Source organism: Anticarsia gemmatalis, chromosome 30 (assembly GCF_050436995.1).
Source record: "Anticarsia gemmatalis isolate Benzon Research Colony breed Stoneville strain chromosome 30, ilAntGemm2 primary, whole genome shotgun sequence".
In the NCBI taxonomy this organism is placed as follows: Eukaryota; Metazoa; Arthropoda; class Insecta; order Lepidoptera; family Erebidae; genus Anticarsia; species Anticarsia gemmatalis.
The window spans coordinates 3,342,456-3,362,838 of NC_134774.1; the positions used below are offsets into that span (position 1 = coordinate 3,342,456).

The following is a 20,383-nucleotide window of genomic DNA, read 5'->3' on the forward strand; positions in this document are numbered from 1 at the left end:
AAATGTGCCTCAGAAACCGGGCATTAACCCTTGTAAAAGACTGTCTTCTACAAAAAGTACATACATTTACCTAAAGCTATAACAAACTGGATAAGCTCTAGCCAATCAATAACGCTACTTCAAATGTTAAGATATGCCGCGACCTTTAGCGATCGCGTGTGATTACCATCTAATAATTAAGCTGGGCTACAGTAGCTTGACGTGAAGTACTCGCGCCACACACCGGTCGGAAAACGATCAGTGAGTATAGGTGCCGCAAAACAATTCACTTTTTCTTCTTCGTCTCAACCTAGTGTCAAAGTTGTTCAAGCCGCCCGAAGGCCTTTGACGTGGCTTAACGACTGTTATCTTAATTGACAACAACCGGGACCGACTTTTTACGTACCCTCCGAAGCACTGAGACGCCTAGTTCAAATACCTCTATGCGGTCACCCATCCATAGGATATCGCGCCGAGGTTGGCTTAACCCACAGATCGTTTACTGATCGGTGAGCGCAACTGGTTATGGGCGCCTCAATTCGCTACATCATCATCATCAGCGTAGCCTTTCGGGTCCAAATCTCTGGTCGAGTTAAAAAGTCTCTTCTGAAAGTTTCTGTTAAAAACTTTTCAGAAATTAATGTATAATAGTTAGGCATTTTAAGGTAAAATGCGTGTTTGCGTTAATTCCCGTATTCTATTATACGTTAAACATGCAACGCGAGAGTTTAAAAGGTTCTCAGAAATTGCCCGGAGTCATGAAGTTTATGTTGTTGACCTCCGTGCTTCGAAGCTCACGTAACAAGGACCTGGGGAGCTATCACGTATCTCAGTTGACAAACATTTGAAAGCCACTATCATGTCCATTGTTTTTTTCCTTAGATGATAGTGATTAATACGTTAAGTCAAAGCAGCAATGTACTGAATAGTGACCATAGATTTGACGTCTACTAACTGTCAACTGAAATACGTGGTAAGCCCGCTGGTTGTTGTCTATTAAGTTAACAGCCTATAAGTCATGTCAAAAGCTGTAACTTGAAAACTTTGACATTAGGTTGACCACACGATGAAATAAAAACACAAAAAGTTCTGTACCATAATTAATAAAATTGGGAAAAAAGTCAGGAGCCTCCTAAAATGTCAATTTTCTTCTGTTTCTAGCGTTTGTTGTTATAGCGGCAACAGAAATACATAATCTGTGTAAATGTCAACTTTCTAATTATCACGGTTCATGAGATACAGCCTGGAGACAGACAGACGGAGAAGTCTCAGTAATAAGGTCCCGTTTTTACTCTTTGGATACGAAACAATAAAAAGATTCGTCGAACACGCCATTTTAAAATTAATACTTTTAACTTATCATTTATTAGATCATAATATTATTTTAATATACTTTTTAGTTATAATTAATTGTAGCTTTGTAATAATTTGTCGTTGTCGTGCCTATAAGTGATTAAAGAACAATTATGTTGACTCGTTTTAAAACAAAATGGCGGCTGTTCGACTGTCTAAGAAAGTAAACAGTGGCATAAAATAAAATTGATTTTAAAGCATCCCATTTGCACCGCAAAACTAAAATGACATATCAACAATGTCTACGAAAGCTTTATAATTTTAAAACAATTTTGATGCACAAGTACCTAAATAGTAATACTAGCTGACCCGCGCATCTTCGCTTTCGTCACATAAAACAGAATGGGTCATAATTTTCCCCGTTTTTCTAACATTTTTCGTTGCTACTCCGCTCCTAGTGGCCGTAGATGTTATATAGCCTAAAGCCTTCCTCGATAAATGTGCTATCTAACACTGACAGAATATTTCAAATCGAACCAGTAGTTCCTGAGATTAGCGCGTTCAAATAACAAACAGCTTTCAGCTTTATAATATTAGTATAGATACCTATAGTATAGATAGTCTAGAGCCTTCCTCGATAAATGAAAAACTATGATTTTATATGAGCTTAAACGCTATTGAATAGATAAACTACCGCTAAATGTACCTCAGGAACCGGGGGTACGTCAGTCAGTCAGTTAAGTTACATATATTTAGATTAATTGTCTTTAAAAGTATGAAAAAATGCCTTTTTCCTATGTATTTCTTATTGAAACGCGTGTTATATTGGCTACAAAGTTAAGTTCGCGTGAGTACAACGTACAATTTGCGTCTCTTCCGTGAACACAACGTTGGTATAACTGCTACTTATATCGTCGCTCTAGCACGCAAGTTCGACCTTCATTGTGAAAGGGAGGTACTCCAAGGAAAGTACTGTTGTACAGTTTTGGGCTGTGAAAGAATATAATAGGTTTTGGTAGATTAAAGCCGTTGAAAGCAGCCAACTGTGCAGGACCTTATTTATATTTCCTATACACAGGAACATTTCACTTCTTCATTCTCTTTGGCTGGTGGGACAGACACGACCAGTGAGAGGTCAGTCGCAGTACCGACAGCCTTACGTGCTCTCCGAGGCACGACTGCAACCTCAACTTCCTAACTCTAGGCAGTCACTGAGAAATACTGAACAGAAAAACTCAGAAAATACTTTTTGGCCCGACCCAGGTTGGAACCCGAGACCTCCTCCTGAGCGGCAGTCGCATTCACTACCGACTGCGCCACAGAGGCAGTAAAGATTTCCTAGATAGATTTTATCACAGTCAAAAAGTAAAAGGTTTTTAAGAGAAATTTTAACATATTTTTTACACATTTCCTGTCACCTTATCAATCGAATTGGTTATTTGGGACTTATCCATAAGCTGTATTAATAAACCCTTCGTTTTAAAAGATAAAAACAAAAAAACACCTTCCTTTGAGTATATTTCTTACGTTTGTTCTGATTTAGATTGTTTTAAAATACAATAAAATAACAAAACACATTTCTATGAGTATTTTTATTTACATTATAAATTATTAAAGTTACTCTGTCATGTTTGTTTTGACGACAAGGGCCCTATTTTGTTAGGGCCCAATACAATGGGCCCTGACATATCACACTGTCGTCAATACAGACCCTAACATTGTCTTACGGTCATACCCCTGAATTTAGAGGGCCTCTTATATTGGCAGATTATAATATGATTAGCCCTTGACATCGTCTAACTTATTTAATAGGGCCCTAACATTACCATATGTATAAAGGGCCTTTTTATGTCATTGGGTAGTATAAAATTGGCCACATTGAATAAAGTCGTCGTCGTTGACGTCAAAAGCTTCATTTTAAAACCAAGGGCCCTTATATTATGGGGTGTTTATTTTATTGCTATTATAAATTATTTATTATTAATTCTTATTGTGTTAACACGTAAATTAAAGCTAATACTATCGTGAAGAAACTGCCCAATGTAGTTGTTGCTGAAGAGGCTGTAACAAAAAAAAAATACCATTAATAATATCACCTTGAGCTGAATTCTTGGCGGCCATTTATTAAAACTGGCCGCTATGTCCGAATATCGGTTATAATAAAATGTCAATATAATACAATTCTAGATCCCCGCCGTCCCAGTGCCGATTAAGACCAACTTTTATATTAAACTAGCATTCCGCCCGTGGTCTTCGTAGAAGATCACCCCCATCGACAGGGAATTTCCAAATATTCTCTCTTAGTGCGTCTCCACACTTGCTTAGCAATCTTCATATCAAATGTCAAGTTTGTACGCTCAGTAGTTTCGGCTGTACGTTGTCCATCAGTCAGTCAGTAACGGAAGAGTGTCATAAACATAGACTAGCGGACCCGGCAAACGTTGTTTTGCCATGTAAATTAAAAAAAATATATTGTCACTTAGGGGTATAAAAAATAGATGTTGGCCGATTCTCAGACCTACTCAATATGCTCACAAAATTTCATTAGAATCGGTCAAGCCGTTTCGGAGGAGTATGGCAACGAGACTGAATTTTATATTTTATATTTTTTTTTGTGAATCTAATCCATTCTCAGATCCTCTTGAACACACAAAAAAATTTATCAAAATCGGTTCAGTCGTTTAAGAGACAGTTCAGGGACATACACACTTACAGAAGAATTATATATATAAAGATTTGGTCCACTTACTGCAAGTATGTAACTGCTCTGAGTACGGATAGTCGAAGGAGCACTGACACAGGCTGTTGCGACACTCAACTCTCTCTGATATTCCGCTGAGGAAACACTCGCTCGTGCGCGCGCAGTTCTCGAACAAACCTGCGAGAAAATATAGTTAAAATACCATAGTATTGAAATAATAGAACATTGGAAATAAGGCTGGATAAAATATAATTCCTATTAGTCAACCTGGGTAACTTTGAATCATTTGGGTAACATTGACAGTGGGAATATGAACTAGTTTCGATTATTTTTTCATATGAAACCAACAATTGATAAAGGTTTATTTTAGTTTTGCAAACTTTTATCAATTGTGCCCAAATTGACCTTAATTTCGCTTAAGTGTAATTTATTTATTTATTACTAGCTGACCCGCGCAACTTCGTTTGCGTCACATAAGAGAGAATGGGTCAAAATTTCCCCCGTTTTTGTAACATTTTCTGCTGGTACTCTGCTCCTATTGGTCGTAGCGTGATGATATATAGCCTATAGCCTTCCTCGATAAATGGGCTATCTAACATTGAAAGATTTTTTCAATTCGGACCAGTAGTTCCTGAGATTAGCGCGTTAAAACAAACAAACTCTTCAGCTTTATAAGTTAGTATAGATGAATAAGAGGGTAAGCATTTAACATGCATGCAGTTTCTTATAACAGTGGTATATAGAACTACTAACCTGTCCTCGGCCAGCACCTGTTATCTCTCAGATGGAAGCTAGATAGACACTCGCACTCATTGTCCACGCATGCGCTGTTCACACCCATGGAGGATGTGCACTGAGCTGTCACGTTACATGTGCGGTTCGATTCTGTTACAGCTGAAAAAAATATTATGATGAGTGGCCGATATTAGGGTGTGGTGGCCAGTTTTATAGAAATTGGCCACTATAACCTAAAATGCCTAGTGGCCAGTTTTATTGTAACTAGCCACTAGGCGCAGAACTATCAGCTTTACGCGCTCTCCAAAGTACAGAGTTCTGCAATGGTCATTTCCATATTCCAGACAATATTTTGGACCTTTTATCCCCACCTAGGACTTAACCTAAATGCTCTAAGTAGCTTTCGCCGGCACTATTTTCTAGTCCGATGTGTCACAAAAGCATTATACATTTGTTACCAAAAATTTCTTGGTACTTAGGAAACATCTTTTATAGTTTGGACTTACACACAGGATATTTTTGCCCAAGGAATCTGTCCAAGTGATCAAAGTTGCTGGCAGAAACTAGTTATTTATAAACTACTAATGTATACTTACGTGCCCAGCAAACGTCGTTATATTCAATCAGGTCGCCGGCACATCGACACGTGGCGCTCTGCGTCTCCTCATCAGTCACACACACCATGTTTTCAATGAGGCAGTCGGAGTCTTGAGTGCAGGTACCTCCCAGAGCTAGGGAATAGATGGGGAATATTGAATTATACATTATTTGAAGATTTGGATTATAAAATACAGTATTTTTTAAATATAGTTGGTACTACGTATTAGAGGGGATATAGAGGGGAGGCCTTTACCCAGCAGTGAGATACATAAAGGGCTAACAAAAAAAAAACTAAACTACGTGTTATTGAGATAAAGATGTCTCCACCTACTGGTCAATATTCAGCCACAGTGGCTAATTTAATTAAAACTGGACACCTTCACAGACTTTTGTTTTAAATATCTTTAAGTGTTCACTTATTACCGTATAATATAATAATAATAATTATTACCGTACTTAAGTTTAATAATCTTTCCATCATTCTTAAAATACAAATCTCAAATGGACAGTTAGCGATGTTCGATCTCGAGAGAGACAGGTCATGCTTAAATAATAGACATAAAAGTCTCAATCTCTTATAAAAATCCTGATTTTAATATCAGACACCTATAAACAATCTTCTACTTCCATTTAAACCATTTATTTTTGTTACACATAAAGGAACATCAGAAATACAGAACTTAATAACTAGTCAGTACATTTATGTGCTACAAAGGGCTACAAACTAAATTAATTCTAATTCATTAATAAGAGTTTTCAAAGCTTATTTCATAGTAATAGCACAAGAACATTATGCCACTAACCTGGTGCACAGAATCCATCAGTCTCAAGATAACCCTCGCTGCAGGAACACCTCGCGTTCACACACTCAGTGTTCGTCGTCTCCGTGCACTCTGAGGTCGCCTGACATGAGTCTCCTAGCTCTGTAGACAAGAGGCACATAATGAATAGTAAATACCAGCGAACTGGCCATTTTATCCCGTTGATTCCATTCCCGTGGGAATTTTGATCACATCGATCCCATCTAAACCTTGTTCCGAAAATTACAAACATAAAAAAATACCCTAATAGTTGTTCAAAAGTTATATTTACATTGATATTTGTATCATTTCTGTGATTCATTTTTATTTATATAGATTTATAATATTGCCAACTTAACCTGAACGTGTAAGTAAAAGAGGTTATCAATGCTAGTCCCATGTAATAAAGGCGAGCCTTTTAGTAAAATTCTCTTAACCGATGCCCAGCGGTCGCTAGACTTTGTATCTAGTGTACAATATTAATGAATATTTTGACTGCCCCCGTGGCGCAGTGGTTAAGGTTACCCGCTACCATCGCGTCGGGAAGTCATGAGTACGATTTCCATAATTATTTGTGCGATCCACAAATAATTGTATGTAAGCTTGTAGAAGACCCCGAGTCTTTTTTAAATGAATAAATGGATACACTTTTACAATTCATTCTTATAGCTCAGAAAGACGGTAAACCAACACGACGATCGGATGTTTTACGTGATAAAACAAAAAAAAACAGCTTTTTATTAGCAGTCTTATGCACCACAGCCCACAAAGGCAGTCAAAATCCACAATAGTAGAAATTATATTGGTTTCCCGAAATGATGTTACTCACGTAGTCCAGTCCTGAGGCACAGAGCTCCCTCCTGCGTGGTGTTCTCGGGACAGGCGCAGGTGCCCTCGCCCTCCTCGTTCACGATGCAGTCTATCTCCAGCGTGCCGGCCAAGCAGTCGGAGCTGACCTGACAGGACTCTCCGATACCTGGGGAGAGAAGGCAGAGTGTTAGTTTTGAACTATTTGTTGTTTGTAGTTGGGTGTGGTTGTAGTAAAGTTATTTGTGTTGGTGTGCTTCTGGTTAATGTTAGGTGAAGATGGTCAGTTCTTTTAAAACTGGCGATTTAATTAGTTTTTTTTTCACTTTGTTTTGGTTTAGTTAACAACTCTATTAGTCTTTATCTTTGCTCTATAAAATACTTCTTTAATTTCAGTCAGTAAAAAAATCAGAAACACAACTTATCTCGTCTCTAATTGAAACCAAAGACTTCTAACTTTTATTTAAATTGATATTTACAATTTTGGGTACGATGGGTTGGTCAAAAGTATTTTATTTTTTTCGTTAGGAAAATGCATTACTGCGTGTCCTGCTCCAGGGAGGAAGCGGGGGTCTGTCGGGCTCTCCCGCCGGCTAGACGGCTTTAATTTGGGCATACCGACTAAAAACCTGACGGTGTACCTTCAACAGTCACCATAAAATGACCAGGACGCGGTACCTCCATTGGATACGCATAAGTACCTAGATTTTCTTCCGAAATTGTGTCTGAAAATTCACCCACGAACTCTTCGTTTTGAACAAAACTCACCAACAAAAAGCCGGCACATATTCCTCTCCTCATCCCAGACGGCTCGCTCGGGGAGACACTCGCAGGTCCTCATGGACCAGGGCTCGGTGGGCTCCCCGCAGCGCACCGCCACGCCGAACGTGTGGCACATACTGTCTGTCACACACGAGTCCGAGATTGTGCGAGATACTGTGGAATATTGAAGTAGTGTTAGAGATATGGATGAAGAATTCCAAAGACTGGAATATATTTTTACCGAATTTAAAATCCTCCTAGAAACTAAATAGAAATTAAAACCGGTCAAGTGCAAGTCGGACTCGCGCACGACGAGTTTCGTACCATCATAATCAAAGAATAGTTTAGTTTATTGTATGGGGACCTTAACATATTGGGTCGGGGAAAAAGTCTTTTCGCATTATAGTATGTATGAACTTGTAATAAAATCTTTTCTCTACACAAAAAAGCTCGATATTTGGGTACCTCACGAGCTCACTGAAAGAAACCTAATGAACCGTGCACTCATTTGTGATTCTTGAAGCCAAAGAGATTTTATAACAAGTTCATCTATACTTATAATAAATCTGTAGAGAGGTCAATTCTGTACATTGAATATATTTTAAAAAAAATCAATGGGGGATGTTTAGTAACGGATACTGATACCGAATCTGCAATTTATAATTTTCTTTTCTGTCTGTCTGTCTGTCTGTCTGTCTGTCTGTCTGTCCTCCGTCTGTATGTGTCGCTATCACGTAAAAACTACCGGATAGAATGCACTGAAATTTGGTATATCCATAGAATAAGTAGTGGAGCAAGTTTTAAGATACTTTTTACCTCATAAAATTGTTTAATTTTCTAGAAAATTGCAAATATGTAGTAAAAATCGTACACAGGTAACATAAAAATATAAGCGATAATTTTGGCATTATTCTTAAGCGTCGCTGTGGCGTATTGGTTTATTGTTCCGTCAACAATCATTTTGGTGTGCGATCGAACCTCATCGGAGACAGTACTTTTTGTGACTGTTTTACGTTTCAAAGTACTTTTTAAACATTTTCTATGGATTTTGTTAAGATTTTTGTGGAAATTGATATAAATTTTATTTCATAGTGCATTATTTTATTTGGGATCAAATCTCATCGGATACAATGACTTTTTGTGACTGTTTTACGATTCAAAATACTTTTTTAGCATTTTCAAACATTTTGGGTAGATTTTTGTATATAAAATTATGTATGAATATAAAATTATGGTTAACGCGGCGCTCGCGCCGGCCGTATCATCGTAGATCCCTACATGATTTCGCGAGTGAAGCACTTTAGCGCGGTTCCATACGCGTACGCTACATAGCAGGTAGGTACGCGGGCGCCGACAGGAACATGAGAGAAGACGGGTACGGACAGAAGATTAGGTCAAAACGAAAAGTTTTTAAAGCATTTGCATGTAGGTAGGTATATTATTTTGAAAGTATCTAGGTCTAAGTGAGCTGCAACGAATGCAACAGCACGACATTCACGCGAGCGGAGCCGCACGGGTCAGCTAGTACATACTATAATGCGAAAAGACTTTTTTTCCCAATCTAGTATATCTAGAAAGAACAATCACAAAGAAATACATTCGAAAACACCCAAAAATTATCATATCGTATCTTAAACTTAGATCAAATAATTACAACATACCTTTAGCGCAATCTCTCATGTTCTCTTCGAAGTAGAAGTTAGTGATACAGGTGCAGATACCGTCCCGTACTTCAGCGAATAACCCATGGCATTGTTCCTCAGTTGATGGGGAACCAAGCTCTAGAACATATCATAAAGTCAAAGTAAATAACAGAGTTTCCACTTGTCCAGGTTCTGAAATATTTTAAAGCTGAACATTTCTAAGCCCTGTGCTTTACGATACAAAAATGTTGACGTAAAAGTTCCTAAAGCTTCCATTTTTATCAGATATTGAGATCCCAGAAACCAATTTCTTAGTAATCATAACTTTTAAACTCTCGCGTTACATGTTTAATATATAATAGAATACGGGAATAAACGCGAACACGCATTTTACATTAAAGTGCCTAACGTTTCGGCGCAGGTTGTAGTCAGCCTGCGACCACGGCGAGTGCAACCTGCGCATTTAAAGGTAAAATTTGAAGGTAGGCAGTATAATGAGCAAAAATATTATCCCCCTCATTTGTTATTAAACAGTAATATATTAGTTATGTTAGTTTATAATTAAGATTAATGTAATGAAGCAAGGGTAATTTGTACAGATACCATCTTTTATCTTTGCTTACCCCTATCACAAAAGACGTGGTTTTTTGTATGTATAGGTATATATTTTCTCACCTGCATAACACGTAGTCCCATCATCACTATTATAATATCCCAAAGGACAAACACATCCGAAGTCGGAGCAGAGGAACGGCGCCGCGCACGCATTGCTCGCGTCACAGGCGGCGCCATGTTGGCGGCCATCTTGTCTGACATCTTGGCGGCCATCTTGTAATACTGTGGTGTTTAGTGCAGAGTACGATTGAGGTACTGCTGGGTCTTCGTTACCTGGGTAAAAGAAAGTAATTATGAGATTAAATGGTGATAGTGAGGATGTTTTGAAATAGGAGAAGGTACTCTTTTGATTCCAATAACGGTTAAGGAAAACATCGTGATGCAAACCTTGTATGTCTGAGAGTTCTGAAAACAGTTCTTGAAGGAGGCCTTACCCCTCCCTCATTACGGGAGGGGACTCTTACCCAGCAGCGGGACATTAATGGGTTAAATTTATTTGTTATTACTCTATTGATCGTTATAAAACTGACTTTAGATGTAGTTCTTTATTTTATAAAAAAAAACAACTACAGTTTTCGTTTGCCAAGAAGTGCTACAAACATTCAAACAACAGACATGATCAGACCCAAAGAATCGAACTCATGACCTTCGCATGTGCTTTTTTTATATAATAAAGACATCTCCCGCACTAATAACTGCTCTTGTGTCGCGGGGACTTTTACAAACATACAAACAACGGACACAAAGTTCGACCAGACACGAAACAACTACTAGTAGATCTCACAAAATTAAATAATTGTTCGTGTGAGAATCGAATACACGACCTCCCGTGGCAATGGTAGCGGCGTGGCGATCTTAACCACTGCACCACGGAGGCAGTCTGCTGTTAAATGCGCAAACAAAGTGATATTTTAATTTCCTTACCTGTGTCTAGGTAACACTTAAAAGTATTAATGTTACATTTCCCGTTCTCAAAATGGCAGTCTTGGTCCAACACACACCCGTCTCCGACAGCTGTCAACAATATGTCACATTTAAGACTAGTTTCATGGCTTATGGATTACTTATCTGGTGAATAAAGTGGGAGCAAAGTATGACAATAACATCGTAACTAAAAGTTATTCAAAACACTTCTTGTAGGTTAAACAAAGTCCCCAACCCGCACTTGGCCAGTGTTTTGGACTAAGGGCGCGTTCCCATTATGTTGTGACGACAGATAATCGTGTAGTTTTAAGTGTCGTGGCTTATATGTTTAAATGGAGGTGTTACTGTCGTCTGCGACATTTTTTGCAGTAACGACAGATTATCGTGACAGTGGGGACGGCTAGATACGACAGACACTAAACGATACATTTTTTTGACAACAAACAATCGTTATAATGGGAACAGCTAGAGAAGACAGTCGTCCAGCGATAAATTAATCGTTACGACAAAGTGGGAACGCGCCCTTAAGGTGTCTTCTTAGAGGAGTAGAGGAACAATTTGCCTTCAAATCGCTCTCTTGTAAAATTACTATAATGTCAGTTGACTTATTATAATTAGGAGGTATCGAGATACAGTTCAAGATTTGGTGTTAAATTAAAAACCTATCACAGTACATAACTACTTAACCTTTGAGTTCAACAAACAATTTCAATCACAACCTCCTCACCTGTTCCAAACTTCCTGCACTCCCCTCTCTGCCTCCTATAATACCCTGGCGCACAGCCACAGGTCTTCGTCTGCACATCACAGGCCAAGCTGAACGGGTCCGGCAGCTCGCCCAAGCACTCTTCATCCCTGTTACAAGGAGACTCGTAGCCGATCGTCGGCCAACATCTGCCGTTCACGTAGTGGAAGCCTTCGCGGCAGAAACAGTTGCCAGCTGAAAGGGAAATTCAAATTCAAATCATTTATTGCTTACTAAGTTATATATGTTACTGTTAAAGCCCGAACGGTGGTAAATCCTAAGATTTTCCGGTAAAATCTAAGATTTACCAACTCTCAATGGTAAAAGTCCGAACAAGCCAGAGTTTCAAAACTATGTAACGATATATAAAAAAATCCTCCTTCATAACTATTTCACGGTATAATTATATACTGTGACATAGTTATAAAGAAGGAGTTTTGGGCAAAGCTTTTTTTTATCCACCCAGAAGGAAGAGCCCCGCGAAGCGGGGCTCCGGAGACATCTCGATATCATCACGTGATTATAGGTAAAAGTTCGAAATAAAAGAATTGTTCGGACTTTTACCATTGCGAGTTGGTAAATCTTAGGTTATACCGGAAAATCTTAGGATTTACCACCGTTCGGGCTTTTACAGTATCATATATACAAAAGGATCTTATATAAGGGTAGTGACAAAATTAGTAAACTTTTTCAGGCATTGCAATTTTTACAAGGTAGGGTAAGGTGAGTTATTAAAATTTTATCATTATGTCTAGATTATAGCTTCTATTAATAAACACATTATTCTAAATTTACATTGCACATATTATAAATGCAAGGATATTTTCTTATATCTATTTCATATGCATATTATAATTTTATGACTAAGAAGGGACATTTTGAGACACATAAGTCAGAAATAATAGCAGAGTAGTAAGGTAAACATAGTTATGAAACATGGCATGCCTAAAATAATTTCCTTGCATCTTTTCAAGGAGATTGGAAGTTAAGAGTAGGATGCCGTAGGATTTCCAAACCGTCGTTTAATTTTTATAACCCCGTAAGTAATTTTTTGGCAGTTTTGACATTTGATGTCATTGGCTAGAGAATTATAAGACGAAATTGAAATTTGTCTGTCCTGGAAAGTTGCTAAAAATGACTTACGTGGTGATAGAACTTAAATGACGAAATGATTATTTCAGTTAAATTTCTAAACACATCGAATAACTCACGTTCCGAAGCATTACTTCTGCGGCACTCGAAGTTGGTGACCAGGCGGGAACATTGATGGTCCTCTATACATGTAGACGTCAGGTATGGAGCAACTGTGAATAAATTGATACAATGGTTTAATATTCAATTTAAAAGTAAGAATAGAGAAGGAGATAAAAAAATTAATTAAGTTTCAAAGTTAATAGTTATTCAAAATTATAGAGAGAACCATTAAAAACCCGACTGCGTAAAAGACAAAAAAAAACCGAAACAAAAATAGTCTCTTTAAATCTATCTATCTTCCGTTACTGCGTTAAAACTCATATAATAAAAACGCTATTGAATAGATAAACTGCCGCTAAATCTACTCAGAAACCGGGTAACAGTGATCTATCAACGCACAGTCCAAACCACTGGACGGATCGAGCTGAAATTTGGTATGCAGGTGACATTATGACGTAGACATCTGATCAATTGTACCACCAAGAGGATAAAATAGGGAATGAAAGTTTTTATGAAACTGTGTCAATTTTAAACCGATCGGGCTGAAACTTTGCATGCATAAAGCTATTATCAGTAGGCTTAAGAAAGGATTTTGATAAGTTCTAGTTCTAAGGGGATAAAATAGGGGATGAAATTTAGTATTGTATGTTCTTAGATTTTTGGCAGATTAACCGATATTCACACTTAAGATATTTTCTACGGGAATCCTTTTCACGCGAACGAAGTTTCGGGTGGCCGCTAGTTACAAGATGAAATAGTAAATACTTACTGTCCCCACATATGCTGTTTCCTAGCAGTGGTTGTTGTCCGGCGGGACATACGCAGCTACCTTCACTACAGAAAGCGCCCTCTGTCGCCGCGCAGTCAGAGTTCTGAGTGCATCTGAATGTTAGTGCCCAGCTACTGTGTGCTACTAAACCTGGACAAATAAATAAATATCATTGGACAACTCACACACGGTCATTTGATTCCAAACTAAGCAGAGCTTGTATGTAACTTAATAACTGATAAACATGCTTAAAATTAAGTAAATAAATCTATATATACGATTGTAAATAACTATTTTCACTACGTTATTATCGAAAATCCTTCTCCCCTTCTATACATATTCAGATGAAAAGGATATTTTATTTTTTTACAGAAAACATTCACAAATTATACACTCAAACCTTTCTCGGGAATTGCTCTATATACTAGTTAAAACTGCGTGAAAATCTGTTCAGTATCTACATTTCGAGTTTAACGCAGACAAACAGACGAGGGGACTTTATTTGATAAATTTGTCCCAATAAGGGTAGGCAGAGACCAAAGAATGTCACTTGGTACGATCCTTACAAACTTCCTTTACTTCATTCACATACATACATCTCTGGTTACTGCCTATTCCTAGGGGAAAAGGACCTGAATTTACGTATGTATTAGGTCGGGGAAAAAGTCTTTTCGCATTATAGTATGTATGAACTTGTAATAAAATCTTTTCTCTACACAAAAAAGCTCGATATTTGGGTAACTCACGAGCTCACTGAAAGAAACCTAATGAACCGTGAACTCATTTGTGATTCTTGAAGCCAAAGAGATTTTATTACAAGTTCATACATACTATAATGCGAAAAGACTTTTTCCCCGACCTAATACATCTCTGGTTACTGCCTATTCCATGGAGAAAAAGGCCTGAATTTACGAATGTATGTACATATGTTTGTATGTATGTATATTTGGACATAGTAAAGTTAGCCAAACTTACCTAAGATTAATAAAATATTTGGTAACCACATTTTCTATAAATTATATTACAACTACTCCTTCCACTAACGTTTATTATAAAAATGAAACAATATATCAGGATACTGATAACTATTTGGACGATAATCGCTAATTAGCTGTAGAAGTAATCATTTTTAGATATGAACAATATTTTATCATAGAACTAGCAGTGTCACCTCCAGTTTCGGAGGTACGTTATTCAATAGCGTTTTTTTTGTATGAGTTTTAACGCTATTGAATAGATAAGCTACCGCTAAATGTACTCAGAAACCGGGGGTTAGCCGAGTGGTTTAAGTTGGCACCTCCCACGCAAGTGGTCCCAGGTTCAATAATGATCACTAGTTATAACGGTAAGGAAAAGCAACGTGATGAAACCTTGCATGCCTAAAATTTATTTAATGCATTTATTGAGGGCAGGCAAAGTCTCCAACCCGCACTTGGCCAGCGTGGTGGACCCAAAGGCAAAACCCCTCCCTCGTTCGGGAGGAGACCCTTGCCCAGCAGTGGGAAAGTAATGGGTGAATGAATTTTTATTTTCTTAAGCATATCGCTTGAAAATATGAGCGAGAAAAACATTTTTATTCTTAGCCTATTTGAGTGTCCCACTGATGGGCAAAGGCCTCTCTCCTTCCCTTCCATAAAAAAAGAGAAAGCATGCTTTTAGAAAATCCTATCGACATCTATCACTTATCCCCGGTTTCTGAGTACATTTAGCGGTAGTTTATCTATTCTATAGCGTTTTTTTGTATGAGTTTTGACGCTATTGAATAGATAGACTACCGTTGACCTCAGAAACCGGAGGTTAGGCGTCTAGATTTTCATGCTGCGTAGACATCCTAGGTCCAAAACCCAGGCAAAAAAAAAAATCTTGAGTTCTTTAAAATCTTCCGGTGAAGCACGTATCCAGAAAAAAATAATCTTGTGTGACTCATCTTCCTTACATTGCCAGTTCTAACCTTTCCCAAGTCTATATACTATACCGCCAAATTATGCAGGTGGGGGATTATCAGTTATCAGCTAACGCAGCTGTTGATAACAGCCGTTATCTCTTATCACCCGTTATCAGCGCTACATTGTATCAATCGTAACTGATTGCGTTTGAACTTTACATTCCGATTTCAATGTAATTTTACTCACGTGTGGATTTGTATGACTATTTAATTTAATTTTTTTTTCACTTACATATAGGTATTATTTTTGTTACTACTATGCTATGTTAAATTCCGGAACTGTGACTATCTCCATGCTTAAACTCGTGATAATCGGTAGAGCGATTTAGTCGTGGCGCAGAGTGCCATCGGTAGGTCTTGCGTCGGGAGGTCATAGGTTCGATTCCTACACGGAACAATTATTTATGCGATCCATAAATAATTGTTTCAGGTCTGGTTGTACTTTGTGTCCGTTGTTTGTATGTTTGTAAAAGTCCCCGCGACACGAGAGCAATTTTCGCTCAAAAAATACTAAATTCATTATTTTGTATATCATTTTTACTTTATGACAACATGTATGTATGTGAATGAAGCAAGGGAAGTTTGTAAGTATCGTACCACGTGACGTTCTTTGGTCTCTGCCTACCCATATGGGAAAAAGGTGTGTTATTATGTATGTATGTATGTATGTATTTAATTTTCTTCCGAATTAGAATACCTGTAGGATGAATGACCTATACCCGTGGCTTCGTCAGTCTATGACGTCACAACACTATGACGTCAAAAGTGCGTGTAAAACAAAGTTTTTCGCGCGCTATTTATAGAAACAACGTTATTAATAAGACAAAAAGTAAATTACACTACAATTTGGAGCTGTTACTCATAGATTTACCGATAGTAGCTGACATTTTGATATTAATAACTTGAGTTTCCCGCCTTTATGTTTTTTTTTTAAAGTCAAATGGCCTGTTTTTCGTTTTGACAGCCTAAAAAAAGGGAAAAATTTTCGTGGCTGGTTTTTCGTTTTGATAGTCTTACATGACAACATTTTCGTGGTTTTTATACTTATTCAACTTTTTTGAAAGTATTTTAAGTAGTGACTGTAAAATAAAATTAAAATAAAAATTGTTATCTATACTAATATAATAAAGCTGAAGAGTTTGTTTGTTTGTTTGATTGTTTGTTTGTTTGTTTGAACGCGCTAATCTCAGGAACTACTGGTCCGATTTGAAAAATTCTTTCAGTGTTAGATAGACCATTTATCGAGGAAGGCTATAGGCTATATAACATCACGCTACGGTCATTAGGAGCGGAGTAGCAACGAAAAATGTTAAAAAAACGGGGAAAATTTTGACCCATTCTATTAGGTGACGCAAGCGAAGTTGCGCGGGTCAGCTAGTAATAGATATTTTCTTATGTTTAATTATAAGCCGTTAAAAATTGCGATGTTTTTGCATAACAATGCTTTTTCTTCGAGTGCTATCTACCCACGTAGCATTACAAGCCGTTTTTAAGTTATTTTTTGTGTTATGTACTCCGAAATTACTCCAATCCCACTTAAAACTTCATAAAGATAAATAACTTCACAAAAATTTGAGGAATTCTATCATTTTTGACCTTGAATTGGTGCACTGTCATTGTAACACTACGAGATTGACGATTGACTCCACGCTGAAACTTCAAAAATCTTTACCATTTTGACCCTTCTCATTATGATTTTCAGACACAGATAAAGGGGCTTTTAAAATAATATTAAACCTTTGGTATGAATAACGAAATACTGAAAAAGTCACGGAAAATCTTTCCTTACGGGCTTCGTATGAAAATAAAGGGAAATTGCGTGAAAAACACGGACTAGCTTATAATCTCGAACTATATTATTACGCCGAATGTTTCCGACGTAAAATAACACTAACGACTTATATAACCTTTATAAAACTATTATAGTTCTGACCTAATCATATAACTGGTAAGGGCTTCATGAAAGGGCTGTAAAGATTACTTAGTATCGACCGCTTTTCCAACATAATTAAAGGTACTGGGAATGAAAATAACGCCTGAAGGGAACGTCCTAGAAAGATATGCACAGATCATATCGGTGATGTCTTGTAAAAAGGTCAGGTGCCACTCGTAACCGGAGGTCCTGTATGACAACATGTATGTATGTGAATGAGGCAAGGGAATTTTGTAAGGACTGTACCAAGTGGCGTTCTTTGGTGTCTGCTTAGTCCTTTGGGAAAAAGGCGTGATTTTAAGTATGTATTTTTGATATCGTAAAAAGGAAAGAACTGGGCTGCGGACTTTTTCATAACTGCGCAAAGTTGGAACAAGTGATAATTATTTCTAATACACACATTACTTGGAAAAGTCATTGGTGTTTGCCTCGGGTTCGAACCTGCAATCACTTGTGTGGGAGGTACCAACTTATACCACTTGGCTATCACCTGCATAACCACAGCATAATATTACCCACATAAAAGACTTCCAAAGCGAGCAAAACCACATGCAAAAGCTAACTTAAAACGAACAAAGAAATAGTTCAAGGTGCACTAAATATAACAGTCGTTAGTGTACGCAACCGTTGTGACGTCAGCTGTGACGTCACTGATGAGGGTTTAAGTATAGCCTGCGATAATAATGTCGTGTTATGATGTAATAGGGTGAAGTTTTGCAGGTTAGAAGTAAGACCTTGAGTTTGTTCGCCATTTTTTGTTTTGCTTTACACCCTTTATGGCTAAAGTAGCATAACGCAATAAATTTCGCAATATTAGGAGTTATACTAAGGTTTGGTTTCAAGTACTTTTACCCAACCAAGTGTTTGATAAAGACTTAATAATTTACATGACTAATTCTGAAATCTATCGATTGATGAAAGATTTGTTAATATTAGCGTACACCTTTGGCCTTTAAAGTGCTAAATAGGGACAAATGAACGTACCTACATACAACTAATACGGACATAATGACAAAAATGTTCTTTCTTTCATAAAATTGCTAAAATTTTAAACAAATTCCATTTTAAACAGCTAAAATAAAAATCCGCGTGGTGTTGTATTACAGACAGGTGTCGGTTATCAGTGATTAACAATATTATAATGTCATTCTGTATGTAATAAAACACCTGATTGTTGATAAAATACCTATTTTAAATACTTCGTCAAATCTGACTCAAGCTGATAAAGTACGGATTAAAGGTGGACCCAGCTGAACGGATACATCATGTTATCATCCAAACAAAGAAAGTTATGATAATCAATTTTTTTTTATGCATGTGCAATGTACATGAAAATATTTTTGTGGAGTTTTTTACTGCCATCTAGTGCGAGGGTGAGTAACTAGTTTGTGATGTTTCATCTATTCGACGCTAGATGCCCTTGTAACATTTATAATGTTTACTAATTGCAGCTATTAACTTTACAATAACACTGAAAATTTCTGTTTTTATATTCTTACTTTAACTAACGTATGTATATGCAAGAATAAAATACATAGTCAATTATGTATGTTTTGTTGCAGAAATTAGCATAATCTTACATATAACAAAACGCATTTTAGGAAACGTCAAAGTCAAAATATTGTTATCAATAAAAACACGTCAAAATCACATTGAACGTGCGCAGAGGTTATATTTTACTTATTTTACACAAATAAATAACAATGGCAGCGGACCCACTGGACGAATTAGTTCAATTCTTACAACCCGAAGCTCGGATAGACTTGAAACACATCTCATTGGACCATTTAGTTGGTTTATCGGGTTCCGAAGATGGCATTAACACACTTCTTTCGAAAGAAAAGATTATACAGAGTATACTGTCTTTAACTAGTGATAAAGTCGATGAAATCGCAAAGAATGCTCTTCTAATACTGGTCAACATCACAGCAACAGCAAAAGGAGTGATAGAACTGCTAAAATTCAAAACAGACGAAGGAAACAATATCGTGAAATTATTAATAGGTTATGTTCTAAATCCTGAAAAGAAGGATGCGGACGCCGCGTGCATGATCCTTTCCAACATTACTCGTGTTGAATCAGAACTTGAGACAGTGGTAGACATATTTGAACCATTTCTGAACGATATTTTATACGCTTTCGTAAATACAAGCTTCAACAAAAAAGGTTCTACTTTAAACTATATAGGACCTGTAATATCCAACTTATCCTGTTGTCATAGAATAAGAAAATGGCTTACAGAAGAGAACCCACACATTCCTTTGATAAAAATACTCCCGTTTTGCAATTATGAGATTTCAAACATCCGTCGAGGAGGTGCAATAGGGACAATAAGGAATCTATCATTCGATCCCGAATTCCACAATTTCCTAATCAGTAATGACTTAGAACTCCTCACTTACATCCTAAACCCTATAATGGGTAACGAAGAATTCATTGACGAAGAAATGGATGTACTACCGATATCGTTACAATATCTACCGAAAGAAAAAACTAGAGATAACGATTTGGATATCCGAAGAATGATTCTGGAGACTCTAAATAAACTATGTATGAGGAAAAATGGGCGGGAATTTTTAAGAGACAATGGAGTTTATTACGTATTAAGAGAGTACCATAAATGGGAAAAATACCCCAAAGTAAGACTTGCTTGTGAAAATGTCGTTGATATTCTAATTCAGAAAGAAGATGAAGTTGGGACGGAAGACTTTTCCACGGTGGACGTGCCGGACGATATGAAAGAGAAGTTTGAAAAAATGGACGAAGATTATGTTAAAGATGAATAAATATATATTTATTGTTATTTGTATTTTATTTTTTTTGGTTCCATTATTTGCGATTTATCTAACATTAGGGAATGTTTCCTGTTCGTAAAAGTCATCAAAATCTTGCAATCATTTCTGAGATAAGCGCTTAAATCGTTGACAAATAGTACAGT

At 37.1% G+C, this 20,383-nt stretch overlaps 2 protein-coding genes across 2 annotated transcripts; one reads left to right on the plus strand and one right to left on the minus strand.

Moving 5' to 3' along the window:
- Positions 1 to 3,185: 3,185 nt before the first annotated feature.
- On the minus strand, positions 3,186 to 14,653 carry LOC142985617 (prion-like-(Q/N-rich) domain-bearing protein 25). Its single transcript, XM_076133900.1, has 14 exons — positions 14,543 to 14,653; positions 13,568 to 13,717; positions 12,816 to 12,908; positions 11,587 to 11,799; positions 10,860 to 10,949; positions 9,996 to 10,208; positions 9,339 to 9,458; positions 7,684 to 7,851; positions 6,938 to 7,084; positions 6,112 to 6,231; positions 5,305 to 5,439; positions 4,727 to 4,867; positions 4,022 to 4,150; positions 3,186 to 3,333 (listed from the first exon to the last, which is right to left on the minus strand). Exons 1-14 carry the CDS (start codon positions 14,571 to 14,573, stop codon positions 3,260 to 3,262), a joined length of 1,824 nt encoding a protein of 607 aa, XP_075990015.1. The 5' UTR covers positions 14,574 to 14,653; the 3' UTR covers positions 3,186 to 3,259.
- Positions 14,654 to 19,067: 4,414 nt separating this feature from the next.
- LOC142985450 (protein HGH1 homolog) lies at positions 19,068 to 20,248 on the plus strand. Its single transcript, XM_076133640.1, has one exon. It carries the CDS (start codon positions 19,149 to 19,151, stop codon positions 20,229 to 20,231), a length of 1,083 nt encoding a protein of 360 aa, XP_075989755.1. The 5' UTR covers positions 19,068 to 19,148; the 3' UTR covers positions 20,232 to 20,248.
- Positions 20,249 to 20,383: the final 135 nt, after the last annotated feature.